Raw genomic sequence first — 25,033 nt, 5'->3', positions numbered from 1 at the left:
TTGAGAGTCTTGATAGAGCGTTGCTTCCTCCATGAATGCCAGTCTGCAATAGCTCTATAAAACTCGCCAGTGGCACCTCTCCTAGATTTGCTCTGAATCGCGGGGTCAGACAGGGATGCCCAATCTCTCCGTATTTATTTCTGATAGCTACACAGCTTCTAAATTTACATATTAGGAAAAGCCCTTTAAAAGCAATCACCATTGCTGACACCGAAGTGATAATAAGTCAGTTAGCTGATGATACTGCCTTGTTTCTGAAGGATGTCTCTCAAGTAGCTATAGCATTAGAAACTCTCAAGCCCTTTTCCAAAGCCTCGGGCCTTCAGCTCAATATCAATAAATGTGTTGCTTCCAGTGGGTAAATGCTTGGTGTCCTCAGTCTGCAACATTCCTATAAGTGAAAGTGTCACCTATTTGGGGATTAAAACTATTAAAGATAATAAGACTAGGTGCCACTCCAATTTTACTCCAATTATTGATAAGACACATAAAGTATTGAATAATTGGTTGCAGAGAGATCTATCGCTCAGAGGCAGAGTTCTGCTCATTAAAGCAGAAGGCATTTCTCGTTTATCGTATACTGCCCAGTCATTATGTGTCGACAAACACACATGTAAATTAATTGACAGTATGTTGACTAAATATTTATGGAAAAACAAAGTTCATTATATTAAGAAATCAGTCATATTAAATTCATATGATAAAGGTGGCCTAAATTTGATTGACTTTGGCTCTCTAAATAACACATTTTTTTAAAATAAACTGGCTCAGACAATATTTCCGAAACCCATCGTCTGTCTGGAATGTAATACCCCGATATATTTTCTCTCACTTGGGTGGCATTGAATTCCTTTTAATGTGCAACTATAAAATTGAAAAACTTCCAATTAAGCTCTCTAAATTTTATCAACAAGCACTTGCTGCTTGGAGTCTTATCTACAAACACAACTTTTCTCCCCAAAAGTTTTTTTTTATCTGGAATAATGGAAATATCTTGTGTAGGAATAAATCTTTATTTTTTCACAATAGGTTTAGGAGTGGGCTGATATTAGCCAATTATTCAATAATGATGGGACCTCAAAATACAATGGGATCTCAAAATACAAAATACTTATTACACTAGAAGAATTCGATGTGGTTACCAAGGCTATACCTGCTGAAGTAGGAATGCTTTTTAAAAATAATACCTGTTTGTGGTCTCTCACATTTTGAAAATCTTTAAAGATCTTTAAGTGTGACCCGAGCTTAAGGTTAAGGCCATGATTTCCATGATGCAGATAAAATGTGCGATTTAATTAATTGATAAATAAATCAAAAACAGAGCTGTCAAATCACAACATGGTCTAGTCTGTGGCCCTGTTTCCACCTGGTATTATATCTGCAGTATCTGTATGCCCTCCAAGACCTGAAAATACTCCAGTTGGCATGATTTGCTTTTCTGTGTTAAAGTCTAACAATTATAAAATTAGATCTTTATTTTTAAAAGAGAATATTTCTACTCCTCCTGTTATTTTTTATTGGAATAATCTATTTCATTATGTGATATCCCTTTTAAATCTTTGTATAAATTGGGGAAGACTATGAATTATTTTGTATGAATTTTCCTTAACCTTATTTGTAAGAAGCAACTACTGGTGCAGTGACAAAACTTGAGTCCAATTTACTGTCTGCATCGTACACGCCCGTCGGCCAATGCCACAAAAAAACACAAGATTCACTGAACGTTCGTTGTGTTTTGAGGATGGTGCAGTACTCCGGTAAAGAGACTCTTCAGATGGATCTGGACAGCAAGGAAGAATTCACCTTTTCCAGATGGAGGCTTCGTGAAACACTGAAGCAGTTGAAGCAACTGTGCCGTAATGTGTCGAGGCTTCGAAACAATCTGACACCGTCTCCACAGTGACCCCTAGTGGTCAGAACAGTGCAAATGCAACAAAACTCTGGCCAAACTATGGAGTGAATTTTGTGTCAATAATAATTCATGCAAAGAATATGATTCACACATGCGTGAAACCTAATTCACGTGCACAAAAAAAAAAAAAAAAATTCACGTGCGCGAAAAAAAATTACATTTACAAAAAGCAATTCACGTGCGCAAAATAAAATGATATATTCATAAAATATATACAACTGTGCACAAAATTTTAGAATGTTTGAATGTTCCTCAGATTCGCGTGTGAATCAACTTGGATTTGTGTGTATGTATTTCTGAGAGCTGCCACTGCATCTGATCATTCGTACACTTCAGCCAATCAGACTGAAGCTTATTAATCGACCAATCATTATCACGTGAGGCAGAGATTGTATAATAGAGGGTATGCATCGACTTCACTTTCCCGCCGGAACGCGCTCCCTCAGCTGGACTGAGTGGCAAAAGAACCTGCTTCATGACTGGATTTAATAGAGGAAACTGCGAAAATGCAAGTAAATCAAACAATTACACTAAAGGTTGGGCTCGAAAGTGTTTCTTACAACTTGTCAAATAAATGGCAATTACCATGCAGCCAGGAATCGTGTTTTACTGACATTTATATGTGCCTGATTTCGACGCCGGGGAAACGCGTAAAGCAAATCTGCCTGTGAACACTTTATATAACTACAATATAGGTAGGTTTAAATCCGAGTAATCACTTTTATCAATGTTATATATATATCATCATATTGTCCAGCCCTAAAACTCGTATAGTTTTTGTCAGCATTTATTTAAAAACACCCAATTATGCAGAATATAAGATGGTAAATATTTCATTGATGATTTGTCAACACAATATATAACAATACAATATATACGGTATGATTTTACCTCAAAATCCAACAATTTGACACAAAATGATAACTGCAAAACATGTTTCTTTGCCTGGAGTCCAGTTGTTTCTGTGAATTGCAGTAAACCCTTTTTTCTGTAGCTTTCGGCACTCTTTAAATATATACCTCAGATTTTGTGTCAAAGCTATTTGTAGTCAATCGCAAAGAAGCAAATAGGTCACTGTAATTCACAGAAACAGCTGGACTCCAGGCAGAGAAACATGTTTTGCAGTAATCATTTTGTGTCAAAATGTTGGATTTTGAGGTAAAATCATACCGTATATATTGTCAATATTCAACGTTTTATGTTTACACCAAAACATTATGCATTTGTAACTGCAGGTTATTCATTTGACACCTCAGATCTGTATTAAACTGTTGGTGTAAATGCATCTAAATGCCACTTCAGATGCAGCTTCTGTTTCCTCTATTGCAAAGATGAATTTTGTTGGGACTTATTTAATTTGATTGGTGACATCACAGTCCTACTTGTGTCTTATTATAAATGATTTTGATTACATTTATGAAATTGACAGAAAAAAGATTATGCATGTATAATTAGGTTTAAAGAATGGATTTATAAAGGTAAAAATGAAAATAAACATATTGGGAAAAAAAAATAATTTCTGTTACCTGCTATGCATTATTAATGTTCTTGTTTTATGTCAGAATTAAAAGATGCATCATTTGCTACAGTTGATTAAAACATTTTATTAATTTGAAAGTTTCTGAATCCTTTGGAAATAAAATCTGTATAAAATGACCATGATAAATTATATTGTACCTGTTACATATGAAGATCATGAACTGGCAATCTTAAGTATGAAGGAGCACAACATTCAGTACAGAGAAATATACGTCTCTTCCATAGTTGTGAGATTGTCTGACTAACAGTTTGAAGCTGGACTACAAGTTCTTCAGTCACAGGCCATTCTACTGGAACCACAGTTCCACTGCATGACCGGCCAGGGATGATTGTAGTGTTTCAGTCAGAGTCCTCTTTTCTTTTAAAGTAGATGATTGTTTATGGCCAAATGGGAAATATAAGTGCAATACATCAGGTGAAAAATTCACGTATAGATGTGTTCAATCCAGTCATCTCTGTCTGTCAGGAAATATCAGAGTTTGGTCTGATATTTAAAGCAGTCAGCACCCAGTACAAGAGGTGATGGTGAAATAATTGAAAAGAGTTTACTGAGTAATCTTAGTTGCATAATGTTAATTGCATCTCTGATCAGTATGCCTTCATAATTTATATTAGTTAACACATTATAATAAGGTTTCATTTGTTAACATTTTTTAAAGTGTTACCAATTATTGCTTCACAACATCTTCCTGTGAAATTAAAACCTTGAGATGACAATACAGCACAAAACATATAAGTAAATGAATATTGTATATATTAAGATATTAATACATAACATGTAAAAGCATAAAGAAGCTAAATGAATTAAGATGTGTGTGACTGATATCCTGATGTCAAGCTAACAATGTTTAATCCTGAAAAATGCAGAGAAACAATAAGTGTAATAATTTAACAATGTACACAAATGTCAAGAACAAATATGGTCATCACTAAACAATGAGTGCTCATAAAATTTGGCCTAGTTACTATTTAAACAATATGAAAGCTGAGGCCAGTGCTGAGTGGGAGCTATAGGGTGGACACTGACCACAGATGATTGATTTGCAACTCTGTACCCGCAGCTAAAATACAACAAAACAAGCATAATTTCCTCTTCATTTTGGACAAAATCTGATTACAACAGCAGTTGCTTATATCTGTTAATAATTAATAAACTATAGCTTCAACTGATCTCTAACTCTAAATTTACTGCAGTAAACATAGTTGAAACGATCAAACTGTACATACCTCTCTACAAGACTGATAATGATTGGTCAATTAATAAGCTTTAATCTGATTGGCTGAAGAGTACGAAGGATCAGATGCAGGGGAGTCTCAGAAACACACACACACATTGGCTTGCTTAGTTGGAGACACTTGACATTTGACTTGACATTTGATATTCAACAGTGCTTTGATCTGCCTGCATTGACACTATTCTTTTAAGAGCTGCTGTGCAGCCAAACAATGTACCAGTTATCAATGTAAAGCTGCTTTGACACAATCTACATTATAAAAAGCGCTATATAAATAAAGGTGACTTGACTTGACTTGACATCCAAGTTGATTCACACGTGAATGTGAGGATAAACTCATGAGTTTCAAACATTCGAAACTTTTGTGCACAGTTGTATATCTATGAATTGTTTTTTGCGTGTGTGAAATGTATTTTATGAAAATATATAATTTTTTGAAAATTTTTAATTTTTTTCGTGCACGTGAATTAGGTTTCACGCATGTGAAATTGGCTACGCATGTGTGAATCATGTTTTTTGTGTGAATTATTATTGAGGCATTTCTCGGGTCTGCAGCTGGATACTATTGGAGAGTTACGGCTGCAGCCAGCCCCTACTGCATATAATACATGACATATTTGCTTTCTGTTATTATCTACCATTACAGCTAAAGGATTACTGCTAGCGACTAGCTTAGGTCTCTCTCAGCCGGGAGTAAGATGACAAAACGAACGCGTCACCCTTGTGGTCGCGAAAATAAGGTGAATAACAAAAATAAATAAATACAAAATAAGGTGAATAACACGCGAGAGCTACAACCTGTCACTACAAAGCCAGAGTAATCGAGCAAGCGCTTCAATCAACGATTAACCAATGGTAAGCAAGACCAACCCACCTAATTATCATACATGACAGAGAAATGTAAGAATAAATATGAAAATAGATTTAAATAAATAAATGTTAAAATAAATACATCTAGAAAAAAATAGTTATTGGAATAAATAAATATAAAAAATAAATGAATGAATGCATAAATAAGTATAAAATGGAAAAAATAAATAAAAGAATCAATAAATAAAATTAGAAATAATTAAAACAAAAGCAGAAAATAAATTAAGGGGGAAAAATCATTTTATTAAAAATGAATCATATTTCATCAAGTTGTTTATTCATTTATTTATTTTTCTATTATCACATTTATTTGCTTATTGATTTATTCATTCATTTTATTCATTTATTCATTTTTAATTTCTGCAGGTTTGGTCCTCCATACAAGTCCAGGATTCTGCGGTGAAAAGTAAAGGTATGAGGAGGAGCTCAGCGAGGGGGCGAGGCGTGAGAGGACGCACTGGATGTTTTCGCTTCAGCGTTGCAAACAGCCTTCATATTTTAAATAATTAAACTAATGTAAATGATAACGTTATATGAATCAGAAAGCCTGTTTTCAGACTAATCAGATCCTGTAATCTACCTAATCAGAAAAATTATTTATCAGGAACATTTTCTGGGGCACGTGCGACACCCCTGGTGTGAAAAGAGTGGGTGATAATTAGAATTATAATGATGTTTAACAGGTGTAACTGAGTAATTAACTTATCATTCACAAATAAATAAATAAAAATAAAAATCAAACAAACAAAATTAACCTTGTTAACACATTTATTAGCCTCCATTGAACATTTCTAATGGAAATGAATCAAAGTAGCTTGTTTCTTCTACACTGATTTTTCACATGCTGGTTCAGTACACACACACATAGGGCTTCTTTTCATCACAGTTCTCATTATTCCAGTTGCCATTTGCTGAAAGACAGAAAAAATATAGTTGTTTTTATCATTTGTGTATTATGAAAAAACTAAATAATGTTTATTTAGTATGGTAGACACAGAAATATTAGTATTTGATGTCTAGAAAACAATCAGCAACAATGTTTTGTGATGAAACTTTTTTAACTGTGATGAAAAAGTTATTTTTTATCTTCTGGATATACAGTATGACATGAAGCAGTATCTGCTAATCTTCTGATGTATGGTCTAACACAATTCAGATTGATGGATCATTTATCATGTTATTTCATGAGCATTAACAGAAGTTACTTACTGACAGAGTTCATCTCAACACAGCGCTCATATCCATGGTTATTGGGTTCTCCAGGCGACCATAGTTGATAGTTCATTTGGGATCCATCACTCCAGAACCAATAAATATACTGTGTACAGAAGAGAAAAAACAGCATTGTGTTTATGTCCACAGCTTTACATGGCTTTGTTTTATCTTTATTTATCTAAAAGATGATTCCTCATGAACCGTAACCCCAATTTAAACATGTCAGAAATCTAAACAGAAATGAACAGAAATTATTTCACAGAAAGGGGTATCAGTAAAGAATATGTGAAAACTATTTAAGAAAGGGCTAAATCATTCAGTTATCTCTATCAGCCATACTATTTCACATCGAGTTTCACGATACAAACACTCGAGTATTACATCATCATGGTGAGCGGTGCCTCTCATGGCTGCCAATGCACTAAACTAACTGTTCTGAGGACCAACAATAAATAATAAAAACACATCTATGTTCATGCGTTTTGAAAAATGTATTATATGAGTTTTAATGTAAATGTAATGGTAAATGCCCAGTAGCACAGAAAGTATGATGAAAAAAAAAATTGCATACCTGAGAAACTTTATGGCCTCCAATCCAGGTACGTGTTGATGCATGAGTTGTGCGTCTAACCAGGTTCTTTATGAAAATGTACTCCTCATGGCTGTGTACAGAAGCAAGGTTCCCATTTTTGTACAAACACATATCCTGTAGAGGCAGAGACATGAGCAAACACAAAGAACATGTTATTTTAAATGAATCTGCCAAAATCTGTGACATGCCTTCAGTTACCATCGAAATAATGTTTACTCACTGTGCTGTTTATTTAGGGCCCAAGCCACTAAGGTGCAGGGCCCTATTGTTTTTCTGAGGATTATTATTATTATTAGGGCCAAAGCCAAAGGCTGAAGGCCCTATTGTTTTCTTTAGGATTATTAGGGCCAAAGCCAAAGGCTGAAGGCGCTATTGTTTTCTCTAGGATTATTAGGGCCCAAGCCACTAAGTCGCAGGGCCCTATTGTTTTTATAAGGATTATTATTATTATTAGGGCCAAAGCCAAAGGCTGAAGGCCCTATTGTTTTCTTTAGGATTATTATTAGGGCCAAAGCCAAAGGCTGAAGGCGCTATTGTTTTCTCTAGGATTATTAGGGCCCAAGCCACTAAGGCACAGGGCCCTATTGTTTTTATAAGGATTATTATTATTATTATTTATTTATTTTTTTTTTTTTATTTTTTTTTGTCCGTCATCCGGGGCTTTTTGGGGGCCTTAACATGCTCAAAAACTCTTGAAAATTGGCACAAACATTGGAATCTGCGGCCATTAGGACGCCGCAGAGGCTGGTACCCAGGCATGGCAGGGGGGCTCGACAGCGCCCCCTTGAATGAAGTCCGAAAACTTGGTCCATATATCAAACACCCTTGCATATATTAGTATGAAACTCGGTACACATATAGACCTCATCAGGCCTAACAACTTTCATGCTCTAAGTTATACGCCACCCCAACCGGAAGTCGACTATTACGGGTTTTTTTGAAAAACGCATGCTCCGGAATTTGATATACTCCTCCTAGGCGATTAATCCGAACACCACCAAACTCGGTCAGCATGAAGTCAAGACACTGAGGATGTAAAATTGCCAGTGGACTTTTGATATCTCGAACGCTTTGGCCGTGGCAAGGCAACGAATTTATGGTGAGAAAAGGGAATCAGGAAGTGTGTTATAACTTATGCATACATTGATTGATTTTTATGGCAGCATGTCAAACTTTAATAATATTCTTTAGTGTTTTTGAGGCTTTTAACATGCTTCAAATTGCATGAAACTCGACACACACATCAATGTTGTCGACCAGTAGACATGGACAAAGCCTTAGAAATGGGCGTGGTGGAGGGGCTCAGTAGCGCCACCTTTTGACAAAAGTGGGGGGGGTTATTTTTACCTACACTCACCAAACTCGGTACACATATATACATTCATTAGCTCCGACCAACAGGAAGTCAGCTATTTTGGTTTGAATGTGGATTTAAAAAAAAAAAAAAAAAAAAAAGGGATTTTATACTACTTCTCCTACAGGGTTTAATACAATCTACAGCAAACTTTTTTAACTTGGTGCTAAGACATTGAAGTTGTTTAATTGCAAACGGATGTTGTATATCTCAAACGGTTTGGCCGTGGCAAGGGAACGAACTTATGGCAAGAAAAGGGAAACAGAAAGAGTTCTTCTGCATATTTTAATTGATTTTGATGAAAATTCGGCTGTGTGTTCGTTGTACAAGGCTGATCACATGGATGTGACTATTGTGAGTCAAAGTTATAGCGCCACCAACTGGCAGCAGGAAGTGTGTCACTTTCAACGTACTTTGAGATCACTTATTGAAATCACTTATTTTTACCCGATTTGCTTCAAACTTCATCAGAATAATGTAAAAACATGGCAGATGTAGACCTTTGAAAAGAATCGTGATATCTCAAACACTGTTGCCTTGGCAAAGCATCAAACTTTAATATTCATTTTAATTTCTTTTGAGACTCTTAGCATGCTTCAAATTGCATGAAACTCGACACATATCAGGATTATCCAGATTATCCAGTAGACATGGGCAAAGCCTTAGAAACGGGAGGGGAGGAGGGGCTTTATAGCGCAACCTTAAAGTGCAGTAAATGTGGAGTGAATTTGACATAGTCCTTTGATGTTTAACCATTTTAAATGCCTATTGCCCACTGTGCACAGTTTCCCTGAAGCCACAGGGGTGGCGGTGCCACCGGGCTTGGGCCCGCCATCACTGCTTGCAGCTATATTTATTTTTTTTATTTATTTATTTTTTTTATTCAACCTTCCAGGGCTTTTTGGGGGCCTTAACGTGCTCAAAAACTCTTGAAAATTGGCACACACATTGGAATCTGCGACCATTAGGACGCCGCAGAGGCTGGGACCTGGGCGTGGCATGGGGGCTCTACAGCGCCCCCTTGAATGGGATCCCAAAACTTGGCCATATATCAAACACGCTTGCATGTATTAGTATGAAACTCAGTACACATAAAGACCTCATCGGGCTTAACAACTTTCGTGCTCTAAGTTATACGCCACGTCAACAGGAAGTCAGCTATTATGGGTTGTTTGAAAAACACATGCTCTGGAATTTGATATACTCCTCCTAGACGATTAATCCGATCACCACCAAACTCGTTCAGCATGAAGTCAAGACATTGATGATGAAAAATTGCCAGCGGATTTTTGATATCTCAAACGGTTTGGCTGTGGCGAGGCAACAAATTTATGGCGAGAAAAGGTAAACAGGAAATGTGTTATAATATCTGCATACATTGATTGATTTTGATCAAACGTCAGCTGTGTGTTCGTTGTACAAGGCTGATCACGTGGATGTGACTATTGTGAGTCAAAGTTATAGCGCCACCAACTGGCAGCAGGAAGTGTGTCACTTTCAACTTGCTTTGAGATCACTCTCTTATTTTTACCCGATTTGCTTTAAACTTTATCAGAATAATGTCAAAACATGGCAGATGTAGACCTTTAAAAAGAATTGTAATATCTCAAACACCGTTACCATCAAACTTTAATATTTGTTTTGGAAGCTTTTGAGACTCTTAACATGCTTCAAATTGCATGAAACTCAATACACACATCAGAGATGTCAACCAGTAGACATGGGCAAAACCGTAGAAACGGGCGGGAAGCTGGGCCTCTATAGCGCCACCTTTTGACAAAAGTGGGGGGGTTATTTTTACCTACAGTCACCAAACTCAATACACATATTGTTCTCATTAAGGCGAACAACTTTCTAATTTACAGTCATTAGCTCCAACCAACAGGAAGTCAGATATTTTGGTTTGAATGTGGATTTTTCACACTCCCTCTCTCTCTCTCTGTCCAACCCCCCTCCCCCCTCAGTCTCACTCTCTCTCTCACTCTCTCTCTCTCTCTCTCTCTCTCTCTCTCTCTCTCTGTGTGTGTGTGTGGGTCTCTGTCTGTGTGTGTGTGTGTGTGATCATATGGGCACCAACTGCTGCAGTAAATGTGGTGTATTCAAATGGATTTGAAATAGTCCTTTTATGTTTAACTGTTTTAAATGCCTATTGCCCGCCGTGCACAGTTGCCGTGAAGCCACCCGGGTGGCTGTGCCACCAGGCTTGGGCCCGCCATCGCTGATTGCAGCTATATTTATTATTCTTTTCCAAACATTATCGCATTTTTGAGGGCCTAAACATGCTCGAAAACTCACAAAACTTTGCACACGCGTCAGGACTGGCGAAAATTGACATCTGATATAGGTTTCAGAAATGGGTGGGGCAAAATGGCTCGATAGCGGCACCTATAAAAATTCAACGGTGTGCACCTCGGGCTACGTTCGACGTACATGTATGAAATTCGGTACATACGTGTACTGTCCCATTACCTACGAAAAAGTCTCTTGGAGCTAAGTCCTAAACACAACAGGAAGTCAGCTATTTTGAATTTCCTGTGTGATTTTTTTGCAGTTTTTGCCATTTTCAGGCCTTGTATTTTAACGAACTCCTCCTACAGTTTTAATCCAGTCATCTTCAAATTTGGTTTGTGTAATAATAAGGTATGTGCGACGCTAAATTGCGAAGATCTTGAGTTTTCGTAAAGGGCGTGTCCCTGGCAGCCTGACAAAGTTTGATGTTTCGCTATGAAACAGGAAGTTGCTGTAACTAAGGCAAACAATATCGGATCTGCCCCAAACTTCACACACTTGATAAAAGTCCTGTCCTGAACACATGTCCATGCCCATATTCAGTTATAGTCATAGCGCCACCTGCTGGCAACAGGAAGTGACATGTTTAACACTGTTATGGACTCCTGACAGCATATTAAAATGTGCCAGCAAGTTCTTAACAGTCTAGCAACATGCTAGAAATATGTTAGCAAACACTTAGCTAAGTGCTAAAGCATGCTATTAATACAGTGAAAGAGGAAGTTGCTGTAACTCTGGCATGCAATGTCCAATCTACCCCAAACTTCACACATTTGATAAGATTCCTTCCCTGAACACATCTACATGACAATATTCGGTTATAGTAATAGCGCCACCTACTGGCAACAGGAAGTGACGTTTTTAACAATATGATGCGCTATTAGCAACATACTAAAATATGCAATTGAGTACTAAACATGCTAGAAATATTCTAAATCATGCTGGCAACACCTAGCTGAATGCTAAAGCATGCTATTATTGTCATGAAACAGGAAGTTGTTGTAACTCAAGCATACAGTGTCTGATCAGCACCAAACTTCACATGTGTGATAAGAGTCCTGGCCTAAAGACATCTATTTGCCAATATTCAGTTAGTCATAGCGCCACCTGCTGGCAACAGGAAATGGCATGCTTTACACTGTAATTCACTCCCTGAAACACATTTCGATATGCCACTAAGTAGCAAACATACCAGAAACATGTTAAAACATGCAACACTTGGCTAAGTGCTAACGTTTGCAATTAACGCCACGAAACAGGAAGTTGATGTAACTCAGGCATACGATGTCCGATCTGCTCCAGACTTCACCTGTTCGATAATATTCCTGGCCTGGACACATCAACATGGCAATATTCAGTTACGCTCAAAGCGCCACCTGTTGGCAGCAGGAATTCTGGCCCTTTCAAATGACTTTTCCATAATTCTCCTGTATTTACTCGCTTACATGCATGTCACCCACTGTTCACTGTTTTCCTGAGGCCAACGGGTGGCGGTGAGCCTAGGTGCGAGGGCCCTTTCATCGCTGCTTGCAGCTTTAATTAGGGCCCGAGCACCAATGGTGTGAGGACCCTATTGGAATTGCTCCGTTTATTATTATTCTTCTCCAAAGTGAATTGCTTTTTTGAGGGCCTAAATGTGCTCGAAAACTCATGAAACTTTGCACACGTGTCAAAAGTGGTGAAAATTTACGTCTGTTATGGGTTGCAGAATTAGGCGTGGCAAAATGGCTCGATAGCACCACCTAACGAAGTGCCCCTCGTGCTACATTTCACGTAGATTTTGAAATTCGGTACACACATTTAACAGCCCAATACCTACAAAAAAGTCTCTTGGAGCAAAATCTGAAACCGAACAGGAAGTCAGATATTTTGAATTAACTTGCCATTTTTTGCCATTTCCAGATGTTGTACTTTAATGAACTCCTCCTAGAGCTTTAATCAGATCAATGTCATATTTGGTCCGTCTAATCTAAAGACCTTTGCGACGTTAAATTGCGAAGATCTTGACTTTTCGCTGAAGGGTGTCTTTGTGGCGGCCATGAAAGAGGAAGCTGTTGTAACTCAGGCATACTATGTCCGATCTGCCCCAAACTTCACATGTGTGATAAGAGTCCTGGCCTAAAGACATCTATATGACAATATTCAGTTAGTCATAGCGCCACCTGCTGGCAACAGGAAATGACATGCTTTACACTGTAATTCACTACCAGAAACACATTTCAATATGCTACAAAGTACCAAACATGCTAGAAACATGTTAAAACATGCAACACTTGGCAAGTGTTAATGTATGCGATTAATGCCATGAAACAGGAAGTTGTTGTAACTCAGGCATACAATGTCCCATCTGCTCCAAACTTCACACTATATCGCAATATTCGGTTACGGTCAAAGCACCACCTGTTGGCAGCAGGAAGTGTGGCACTTTGAAATGACTTGGCCATAATTCTCCTGTATTTACTCACTTACATGCATGTCGCCCACTGTTCACTGTTTTCCTGAGGCCAACGGGTGGCAGTGAGCCCGGATGCGAGGGCCCTTTCATCGCTGCTTGCAGCTTTTATTTTTATTATTTTACCCGTGAAATACAAAATCTGCCATTTGAGGTGGGACTACTTTTCTAGAAAAGGTTCTGGTTATACTGTATATAGATTAGATATAACTTCACATAAAAGTAAAGTAAAAGTTTAAAGTTTTTAAGTGATCCTCTAATGATAACATGAAATGTGTTATATCTGTATTTTCAAACAATTATGATGTTTCAGTATTATCACAGGGATGTATGTTCACATCCTGGAGCTCCACTGTAATTTCTTTACTGTCAACATATATTGTTTTTAAACTGAGGAACAAGTTGAAAGTACTTTCCTATGATAACTGACAGGTGTCATAGATGTTTACAGAGCTTAAACCAAAAATATTCTTATATGATTTGTATGCCATATCAGAAGCTGAATGTATCATACCTCGGCTACAGACCATGTTTCACGCTCATTGAAAAACTTGAAGCATCTGCATCCAAAGGCAGACCATCCTGTCTCACAGGCTGTTAAATGGAAGTTTTGTTTGTTATTATGTTGTTACCTTTAATGACCTTTCATGAAATTAAATTAATAACTTTCATTTAAAGGTACACTATGTAACTTTTGGCCCTTTACCGGTTAAAAAACAAAAAGGCATGCAACATTGTTTTGGTTGTGCTTTGGCTTCACATGACTGTGGAGATGAAGGTGACGCTTCACAAAAGATGCTGTACAGTGAACTCTGTTAGAGAGCTACATATGGCAGTCTATCTGGTCCTGTAATTAAATACCTCAAAAATTCCTTAATCACCGTGTCGCTTGAGCTCTGTTGTGTTCTCTTTTCTCTAGCAGACTCTCCTCTCTATTCTGTTCAGTGTTTGTTTAAAACGGCGATTCTCCAGAGGTTGGAGATTCAACTGCTCCTGTTAGAAAGGCCGAGAGTGACTCAGCAGAAGGTGCGAGGGCGCTGTGTGTATGCAACGTGTGCGTTGATAAACAAATGTAAGTTGCCTGCTTAATCAATAGTTCATAAAGTTCATTAGTTAAGGAGTAGGTGCAGCATTAGTACAATGTTTCCTGTTTATAACAAACGAGTATTTATCAATATTGAAGCCATTATCGCGTGCTGTCGAGTGCCCATGAATGTGTTGATTTTGTTCAATATTACTTGCCATTCGTAAGATGTATCTTGTAACCAGTGTTTGATATCTATGTGTGGATGTATTATCATCACATTTGTTGCTGATATATCTGCTATTTATAGTTGTGTCGTGATGTTTCTGATTACATGCTGCTCGTTTGAATAACTTCACGATTAGTTTCGTTTTGAGTGTTTTGCCGTTTTTGTATTGTATAATAATTTATTGCTTGTATGTTGATTTCTTTACTACATTCTAGATTTAAATTGAACTTCTTTGAGAGATTTGTGACTGTTAATTGAAGTAATGTAGTGTAATAATACTCAAGACGTTTGTTAATATATATATATTTATTTCCTTTGTAGACCACATCCAAATTTATACACACAAAAGCCTGTAAAACCTGTGTACTGCTGTGTTGTGTACCACCCAAACTGTCAACATTAAACCTCTTTTCATGGAACTGATCTGATTCAGTGTGTTCTAACCATCACCTAATACAGTCCGACCTTTTTAAAACCTGCTATCGAACAGCTCCATCTCTTCCTTTCTTGCTCAAGTAACAGCTAAGCTGTGCCACTCCCACACCAGACACGCGTCGAATCGACTGGAGCAACTTTTCTCTATTTGCGGACATGCACAGGCGAGTGATGTATGTCGGAAAACTGTTCTGACAGGTTTAAAATTTAAACACTTATAATAGACTTACCATAGTGAACCAGTGAATCATGTTTTTTAAGAAGGATTGATGATGTACAGACTCATTATTTAAATTTTGTTTTGAACAAAAAAGCTACATAGTGTACCTTAAATAAACCAAGGATTTAAAATTGCTTCCAAGATGCTCTTTAGAACATTTTTAAAGCATGCTGGAGAATATGATCATCAGGTGTTACACACACTTGTTAAGGTGGAGAAATGCACTGTTTTTTTTTTTTTTTTTTTTTTACTGTACTATACATACACACTGACAAGAGATGTAGAAGACGAGAAGACTTACTGCCACAATGTTTACTTTCAACAGGACGTGTTTCCACTTAAAAAGAAAGAAATACACATTTTTAAAACAGAACTGCTAGCAGTAGTGCTACTACAACTACTAATAAATACTAATAAATATATACTGCAAATTAACAGGCATATTTGGTGTTGTATATTATTGTCAAAATTAATAATATAATATCATTCATAAGAATCAACAACTTTAGCTGATATAATGATATAATTGTTGTTGTTTTATTGACTTAATATCATCATAATAATTCAGAGACAAACTCAGGTGCACATACTGTATTAGATCATTTCTGCTTCTGATCAGTCGTTACAGAGTCCCAGATGTGCTTCAATTCATGTTAAAATAACAGTTATGATGTGAGACGTGGAATAATAGTTTTACCTGAAGCATTCAAAGCTACCAGAAGACAGAGAGACAGGTAGACAGTCCAGACCGCCATCGTTTCTCAAAGAACACAGGAACTCTGCATTTTAAAACACAATTATACATAAATAATTATTACAAAGATTTGTATTTTTGTGACAAGAACCAGTAGATCAATGTGTACAAACAATGTTTTTATATAGTTTGTACTTGGTGGATCACAGAGCCAGTGCAAGACAAGCATTTGTGGTTAAAGAAATTTTTTTTTGTTTTTTAGGAAATGAGCAATCGTTTTGCAGGATAAAACACTTATTCCTCATCTGGGATCATGTAGAGCCCTTTGAAACTGCATTTAAACTGCAATTTGGACCTTCAAGTCCACTATATGGAAAAAAATCCTGGAATGTTTTCCTCAAAAACTATAATTTCTTTTCAACTGAAGAAAGAAGGACATGAACATCTTGGATGACGAGGGGGTGAGTAAATTATCAGGAAATTTTAATTCTGAAGTGAACTAGTCCTGTTCGCACACTTTGTAAAAATTAAAAAAAATAAATAAAAGATTTTACTTGAAAATAGAAAAGGTTGTACTGTTTCTTTGTTTGTTTGTTTTTTGCAGTTTGTCATACTTTCATAAGGGAATAATCTCAGAAGCTTTTGAACAAGTGCACTAACACAAGGTTGGTTTTGTTCATGTAAAAATATACCTTATTGTCATGTTCGAGCCTTGTTATATTTATCTTTTGATAATTACAATTTTAAGGCCCGATTGCTCTGGCAGTTTTTTCCCTGGGGTATTGAGAATGGTATCAAATATCAATATTAGTATCATAGGTATCGTATCAAAGTTAGAAATTCCAGTATTGTGACAACCTGAAGTTATACATATAATTCCTTAACACAGCATTGTCACGCACACAGAAGAGGGCAGATGAGGTGAGCAGCAAACAAACAGTGCTTTATTGGAGGTTTTATAGAACTGGGCAAAACGTAAACAGGTAAGAGGAAACAGTCACTGAATGGCAGATGGTGAACTTGGCTGGTGGTAATACAGTCCATGTATTGCAGTGAAGACGGTGATGCAGGCTGAGTGGAGAATCCAGGGAAACGACACAAGGAACAGAAGACAGGAGATAAATCAGGATCACTGGTAAGTAGTGATGGCCGATTTCGAAACACTGCTTCATGAAGCTCCGAATCTTTATGAATCTTTTGTTTCGAATCAGTGATTCAGATCGGGTATCAAACTGCCAAAGTCACGTGATTTCAGTAAACGAGGCTTCATTACGTCATAACTGTACGTTTCAAAACAAAATTTCAATGGTTCACCGGTAGAGGGCGATGATAAAGTGAAAGTGAAAGTGAAAAGAGAACTATTGAACAAGTGTCTGTGGGCTTTACCTGATCTCTGATCAGTTTTATACATTTGTAGATGTTTTAATTAGACATCAGAATAATTAAAATGAACAGTGGTAGTTATTAATCTATTATTGGCCTGTTTAGCTTGAGCCATGGAACAGAGAAACAAGCCTTGATAATTGATAAAAGAACACATATTATACAGACAATCTATATTTAGTCTTATTAGATTATTAGTTAATTGCATTTGATAGATTTTACTTTCAATAAAACGTTTGCAATACATTTGTAAAAGGTGTTTTCATGCATGTTTGGCCTGAGTTTTGTTGCATTTACACTGTTCTGACCACTAGGGGTCACTGTGGAGACGGTGTCAGATTGTTTCGAAGCCTCGACACATTACGACACATTTGCTTCAACTGCTTCAGTGTTTCACGAAGTCTCGATCTGCCCATCACTAGCTAGAGTAACAGGTAGGGTCGTGAAGATTATCATACAAGTTGATGTACACTAAACATACTGATACACATTGACAGGACCAGACAAGGGAGTGCAGAAGAGAGTCTTTATAGAGAGTGCCGCATAGAGACAAGCATGCATAGTAGGAATATTATTAGATACAAACATCTGGCTTGTACTTGTCCACATTGGGAGCTTAAGCAAAATTCTTAAAGCATCATTACATGCCAACTGGAGCTTTTTCTTTTTAGCGTTACTATATTTACACCACAAGTAAGTGGTGAAAGAGAAGTAAAGAGTTATTTTAACATCATCTGTACACATATATAATTTACAAGCCAACATATTTGCCTGTCCATACATAGGGCTGTTTCTGTCAGGATTCTGAGAAGGAAGGACAAAGACGCAGGTGATATTTTTTAACAAAAGACAAAACACAAGACAGGTGAGAACACAGTCCAAACATTAGGGCAGGAGAACAGGCTGGTCAGGGATGAGACAACTCCAGGCTCTATGCCAACGGTGGAAACTTGACAGCGGCTCAAGGAACCAGAGGCTTGGCATTGGTGAGATGAAACCAGCACTAGAGTGACTGCAGGACAGGAGAGTCAATGAGGGTGGAACAGGACGCAGGAACCAACACAAGACACACACACATAACAAGACTCAAAAAGACAAAGAAATAAAACAAGACTACAACCTTGCAGGGAACTAAATCCAGCACTGACTGATAAGATCTGTGAGAAACGCATGCACACAATGAACTCAACAAACCAGCAAAGACATGAGGGAAGGAAGCACAATATAAAGGGAGCAGAGCACATGAGGAACAGGTGAACACAATCAGGCCAACGAGAACTCGACCTTTGCGGTAATTTTGAGTGGCTCAATAGCGTGATATGCTGTATTATCTGCATTTATTATTTATATACTTATTTATTACTATATAATAAGTGTTACGATGTGGCATGAAAACAAAACTAAACAGAGCATTGAAACAGGAAATGAAGTAAACAGAAAAGAGTGTCAAAATAACAGAACATAAACCTGACAATAAGCTCATTAGGCTATTGTTATGTATAACAGTTAGTTCCAAACCTTGAATCTCACTTGACGAGAGGCTTTCTGCTGATATTTCTCCAGTATCAGCAATGCTTGCCTTTGTGTGTTCTAGAGAGACTGTCACTCAGTGCAGTTACATTGGGACTGTCTTTGAGCAAATCATCAAACCGTTCCTTCAACTAACGTGGATTCAAAGATAATAACATTGAATACATTCACTCAGGCAATAATGTATGGAGCCCCGCACATGATCATTCGCTAAATCGTGTGCACAATGTTCCCTCGTTTGAATAATTAACAGATTTACAACACACATACTGTAGAACATTGTAATGTTTAATAACATTTTATAAAAATTAAATTTTGCATTGAAGAAAAGTAGATTTTTGTTATGCTGTCAATAATAGTTCTTAGAAAGAAAATCATAATTGGCAAAAATCAGCGCTGGCAGATCACACTTACAAAAAAACATCGCAATCGGCCAAGATAATTGCAATCTGTGCATCTAATTAATCCATAACTGCTTCTAAATCAAAACGTAAGAAGTACAAAAGTCTGTAAAAAATGTAACAAATATTTTCAATTGTCTCTAATCAAGCAGATTTGTACTTTATATGCACTAACAGTTCTCGTGTTACTGCGTCACTCCAGCAGCTAATGCAATCCACGGGAAAAAGCAATACGAAGAAAAAAAAACTCTTAAACTGAAACACGGGTCAAAGTTCACAAAAACAGTGATTACATCCTTTAACCGACCCGGTTAAAGGATGTAAAACCGACCCGGTTAAAGGACCCGGTTAAAGTGATTACATCCTTTAACCGACCCGATAAACTTCCATTGAGGTAACCTTCTCGAACATGACTCAACACACACTTCTACGTGCAACAGCCTCAACACCCGTCAAAAATAAAAGTCTTCCAAAAATAATCACTTTTCAAAATGACTTAATCACGTTCTGGGCTCATCTGCTTGCATCATCGATAAGGTGTATCCTCCAACATTAGCTACTGTCTAATGCATTAAACATGCTAAGCGCTTCCGCATTGAGCATTTTAGAATCATTAATTCACCGAACAACATAAAACATAAGCAACATTATGAATAACCAAAAAAAAAAAAAAAAAAAAAACTAAGCTCTTTTCTGGGAATGTTCCAACAGAACTAATATTCCCAGAATGCCCCACGAATCAAAAATGACTAAATGGGTTTTAGTCGGCTAAAAGTGAAATAAATGTAAATGTAGAAAAGTCAAACCTCAGGAAATCTGTGTTCCGAACAGCAAACTGAGTGTTTCTGCTGGATAGTATATAAGAGATGTGTCTTGTTTTCTTGAACTCTTTTGATGTGTTCTTTTTCCACTACATTGTGGGCTTAAATAAGTGTACTCATGTTACATAAGATGCATGTCAGCCAATCAGAAAGGATCTGCATGTTACTGAGATGTCTGATCTCTCTAAATCACATGACTCTCAGAAAAAACACCACAGAAGTAATACCACAATTGTTCGAAATCATGTTTTTCATCTTTCAGTTGTCTAATTATGTAATGATTTTACTTGTTGAGGCGTATGACTATTAACTAATTGTTAAGTAATAAGTAATATTAGTAGGGTTGTCAACCATAATCATAACCACAATGATAAATTACTTAATAATGAGCTGGAAGCTGAAATACATGTCTTTGACCCATTAACACATTAATGTCCACTATTAGTACATGTTGTTAAGGAATTAATACCTGATGACACTTTCAATTAATAGCAATTCACATTTTACTTAATTCATTAATCACCTATAGGGCCAGATATACTAAACAGGGTAAATTAGCATGAGAGCGCAATTCCAAAAAATTGGAAAGTTTTGCGCTGGTGAAAGCTGTTAGTACATCTGTTACAGACCACAGATCCTACTCTCACCCACACCGGTCTTGTTTGGCCATGTTGATTCTCAGTTAATATCAGCAGAAAACAAGTTAGAAAGCTGATTCTGATCATGCAAGTGTGAATCTTTTACTCCAGAATCATGCATTAAACACAAAGACATCATTCAGTTATTTCTCATTTTGAGTCACACTAAACAAGCCATTGATCAGGACATGGACAGTCTCTTTAACAAATAAAGATCTGAAGGTGAATGTGGCTTGAACTAACTGCAAACATGACATGCAGTCAACTCTCTAAAATTTGTTGGGTTATTATTTTTTTTACCCATGTTCTGTCTTCTTTTAGCACTCTTGCTCTTCTTCACTGTAGTCTTCGTCTATCTCATCTCCACTGGTGATTTCAACACGTTTTCTTCACCCCGTGTATCCTCTTGATAAGCTCTGGTTACAAAACATTAAGTTCAGGAACCTAACTTTCACAACTTTTGCTCATCTCACGCTGAGTCAAGTCAAATACATTTGTTTCTACATTAACTCCATTTTAAGGATTGCAGGTACTTTCTAAGCAGCATTAAAACATCTTTATATGGTTTTAACTTAAAAGCAAGCAAATAACATTTCTTTGCAACAGGTAAATAGTACATGAACTCACACCATAGCGTCGGCTTACACTCGACGCAGAAGTATAAATCAGCCATAATCTACTAGTCATAATGATTTCAGGAGAGTCCAGAATAAATCGAAATGTAACATTTATTTGTCAGGTTAAAATGTATCATGCCAATTACACAAATAACCAATTAGAAGCCAATTCAGAAATCATAAATACATAACATCAGTTGCTCAAAGATGACTCTAAGAGTAAGAATTGCATATACACACAGTGTTGGATTAGTGTTTTTAAGACACTCACCCATCACTGCATGGGGGTTTCTGGCTACAGAAGATCCCACATGGCTGCTTTGCACTTTCCCTTAAATACCTAGACCAGAACAAAAGGACTGTAAATATTTACTACACCAACACCTGTTCTGGGGGGAGAGGAGTGGGTTATCAGATATCATGAAGAGACACCACCCAAAAGGAGGACAGAATTCTCCTTAGAAACAGATTTGATCTGTCAAAGTGTCAAAGTGTCACAGTTCCCTTAGTTCCTGGACTCCATTACCCATCATCCTCCTTGTTTCATCACCTGCACTCACTTCCTCGTCATCTCCCCATCATCACTCATCACCTGCACCTGGACTTCATCATCTGCACACCCTTTATAATGGACTCACTCCCTGTACTCCTTGTCTGATCTAATGTTAAGCTATGTGTGTTTTGGTTGTTTTCTCTCCTTCGTTTGATTAAATACCGTGTTTGTTGAAGTCCGTGAACGCCTCTTCTCTTCCACAACCCAATACCATAACACAAAGATGTCGAAAGAGTAGAAATAAAATGGCAGCAGCAACACTTGAGATCGATTCCCATCAATTCCCCTCACAGATCTCAAACTATGACTTTTGACTTCACAATAATCGGTAACAGTTTTCACTCCAATCATTGAAACAAACACACAAAAGCACACAAAAGCACACAAAATCACTCAGGTGTGAATTAATTACAATAGGATCGGGCTGCAAACTGTTGACTCTCAGACATTAAGTCTCATCTTCACGCATGCGCAGTAGACTACAGACATGCAGTCACACATTTATGCATGTGCACCTCCAGATGACATCAGTCGTTAACATAGTTATCTATCGTGTCATTGCTAACAGCTTAACTAGATTTCATGCAATAGATTAGTGAGCATCTTATATAAACTGTCTTAAGTTTTTCATATTCACTGTTAAACTTTGCTGTAAAAAACTGCCAAATTCTGACAGTAACATACAATTTTCCATTAAAACAGTAATATACCATAGCAAACAATGCATTCTGGTAATATTTGTCATTTTTGTGAAAGTAGCCTCCAGGAATATACTGTAAATTAACAGAGCTCAAAGTTGACCCTCAGAGGCTGTGTCCCAGTTGACCCTATACCTTCATTCACTATTCCCTACATTAGTTTACTAATATATTCCACTTGATAGAGTGAATGACAAGAAGTGAGTTAATCCAGACACTGATGAACACCTGCTCTTAACAAGCAGAATCACTGAAAGACAGAGAAACAAGAACAGAAAAAAGAGAAACATAAGAACTACAACTGATTTACAGCCACAGCCTTTTGACTCTTTCACAATGAGTGTGAAACCAGTTTACAAACATGTTTCTTTCATACCTGTACAGAAGTTCCTGCGGGAATTAACAGGTTTTGATGTTTTATTAAATATAAAAATGTTTGTATTTACCATTATGGTGATCTGTGTTTGCTTTAGTTGAGAGCTAGACCCTTGACCCTAACATTAGTTTTTCTGATTGCTGTAATTATGTGTTAATTATGTAAGCAAGCCAGAGGCAACAACGGCAAGGAACCCAAACTCCTTCAGGTGACAAAAATGGAGAACAAAAAAACCTTGAGAGAAAGACAGTCTTGTCTGTCTTGTCTTTGTTTAGTCTTTCTTTGTTTGTCTTGTGCCTGAACACTTGGCTCTGTCTCTGTGTTGGCCATGTGCTCCACTGGTCCTGCCTCCTTGTTTCTCGTTACCACACCCCCTGATTTAGTCCTCGTTAGTGTGATCGTGTCCACCTTATCCTTGTGCTGTTCCCTTTATATATTGCCTCTTTCCCTCATGTCATTGCTGGTTTATTGCGTTCATTCTAGTCTTAGTCTTGTTAGTTATCTTTTGTAATGTCTTTAGCGATATTACAAGTATTTAATCAATTAGCTCAAATCATGGGTGAAATATATATATATATATATATATATATATATATATATATATAATAAAATCATAAAGCCTTATGATTAATTATGATATATATATAGACCCAAGAGAGAATTATGCACATAGGCCTATATTGTGAATTAATTACAACAGATTATAATCAATTACATACATGATTAGTTCTATTTTAATAGTTGTTTAGAAAAACTATCCTAGTTTGCTCAGCAAACCATTAGTTTTCTCACAGACTATTATGACAGAAATTTTATTCTCTGGCCACGATAATAAATTCCTATTATAGCATCAAAGCGTAAAGCAATGTTGCAGAAGTTAAAGGTAGAAGTGACTTGGTTTTCTGAATGAGCAGCAGAAACAATCAAGCATGAATATAATGTATTTAATATATGAAACTACGAATACATAGGCTAAATATACACTAAGAATACACATATATGGAAAATGAAAGTAAAGCCCAGAAAACAGAGGTGATCAAAGGAGTGGCAAATTACAAACAGTTAACCTTTGAGCGCCAGCAAGGAAACTCAGTTTACACAAATCTTAAAAGGTTGTTACTTGCATGAGTTCAGTGTGCTGTAGTTCGTAGAGTTTCAACGCGCTTGGCTTGGAGCGATTGGTCCTTTTCAGGAGGGTGTTCTCCGGTGGGTTTTTCAAACAAGGTTATAACTGAAGAGTAAAATAACTGGAAAGGAAAGAAAAGAGTCCATCTCCTAGGTGATGGAGGATGACGGCGGCTTGACAAAAGTAAAACTTGTGCCAAGAAGATAGTCGTCCCGAAGGAGGAGAGCGCATGATGGAAGCGCGGTCGCCGAGACGTCCGGGAGAGACATGCACGAGATGGCGAGGGACAATTTTAGAGAATCGAGAGACAAAGCAAAACTGTTTGTGCTTGTCTTTTATGGACAAACAAGCCAACATGCCTCCTTGGTTGAAACAGCCAATGGTAAGTGTGCAATCTTGGCGGGCAAACTTTTTCTTTGTCTTGTCTTGCGGCTCGATTTGCATAATTTATGAAGTGTTAGATCAGAGTACATTTTTCTTCAAAGTACCATTAAAAATAGAACAATGCATTTTACAGTAATGTGACATACATTGTTGAATAAGGCATAAAGAGAGCTTTACAAAGAAACCAAACTTGTCAGGTGGCAAAAACATAAAAGTGGAGATACAGTTTATACTCTGATTTTATCGTTTAGAATGATACTAACGCAACTACAGTCATAACTAAGCTTATACACTAGGGATACATACATGCACTTGACAGACAGCGACGGGTACACTTTGGCACAGTCGTATTTTGTACATACATTCTTAATGCGTGTTTGTGTGTGTCTCTGTGTGTGTGCGTGGTGTGTATTGGGTTTTGGCAGGTCTAGAATGTGCGGCATGGC

The 25,033-nt window shown here is 37.1% G+C and overlaps 2 protein-coding genes across 5 annotated transcripts in view; both read right to left on the bottom strand.

The window, feature by feature from the left end:
• LOC127510050 (galactose-specific lectin nattectin-like) overlaps positions 1-20,273 on the bottom strand; it is a 97,820-nt gene extending 77,547 nt beyond the window's left edge. Inside the window, exons 1-2 of one of the 3 annotated variants that reach the window (XM_051889563.1) lie at positions 20,181-20,273; positions 16,064-16,145 (exon numbers count right to left, since the gene is read on the bottom strand). In XM_051889563.1, coding sequence (XP_051745523.1) covers positions 16,064-16,121 — 58 coding nt within the window. In that variant the 5' untranslated portion in view covers positions 16,122-16,145; positions 20,181-20,273. The remainder of the gene's footprint in view (positions 1-16,063; positions 16,146-20,180) is intronic. The other 2 variants (XM_051889560.1, XM_051889564.1) reach the window with 2 other exon arrangements.
• The window catches only part of LOC127509954 (gastrula zinc finger protein XlCGF57.1-like), a 63,556-nt gene that overhangs the window by 24,245 nt on the left and 14,278 nt on the right, over positions 1-25,033 (bottom strand). The window lies entirely within an intron of this gene.

This window comes from Ctenopharyngodon idella, chromosome 3 (assembly GCF_019924925.1).
Source record: "Ctenopharyngodon idella isolate HZGC_01 chromosome 3, HZGC01, whole genome shotgun sequence".
Classification (NCBI taxonomy): domain Eukaryota; kingdom Metazoa; phylum Chordata; class Actinopteri; order Cypriniformes; family Xenocyprididae; genus Ctenopharyngodon; species Ctenopharyngodon idella.
Note: the sequence above shows the minus strand (reverse complement) of the source record. Positions and strands in the feature narration are given on the sequence as shown.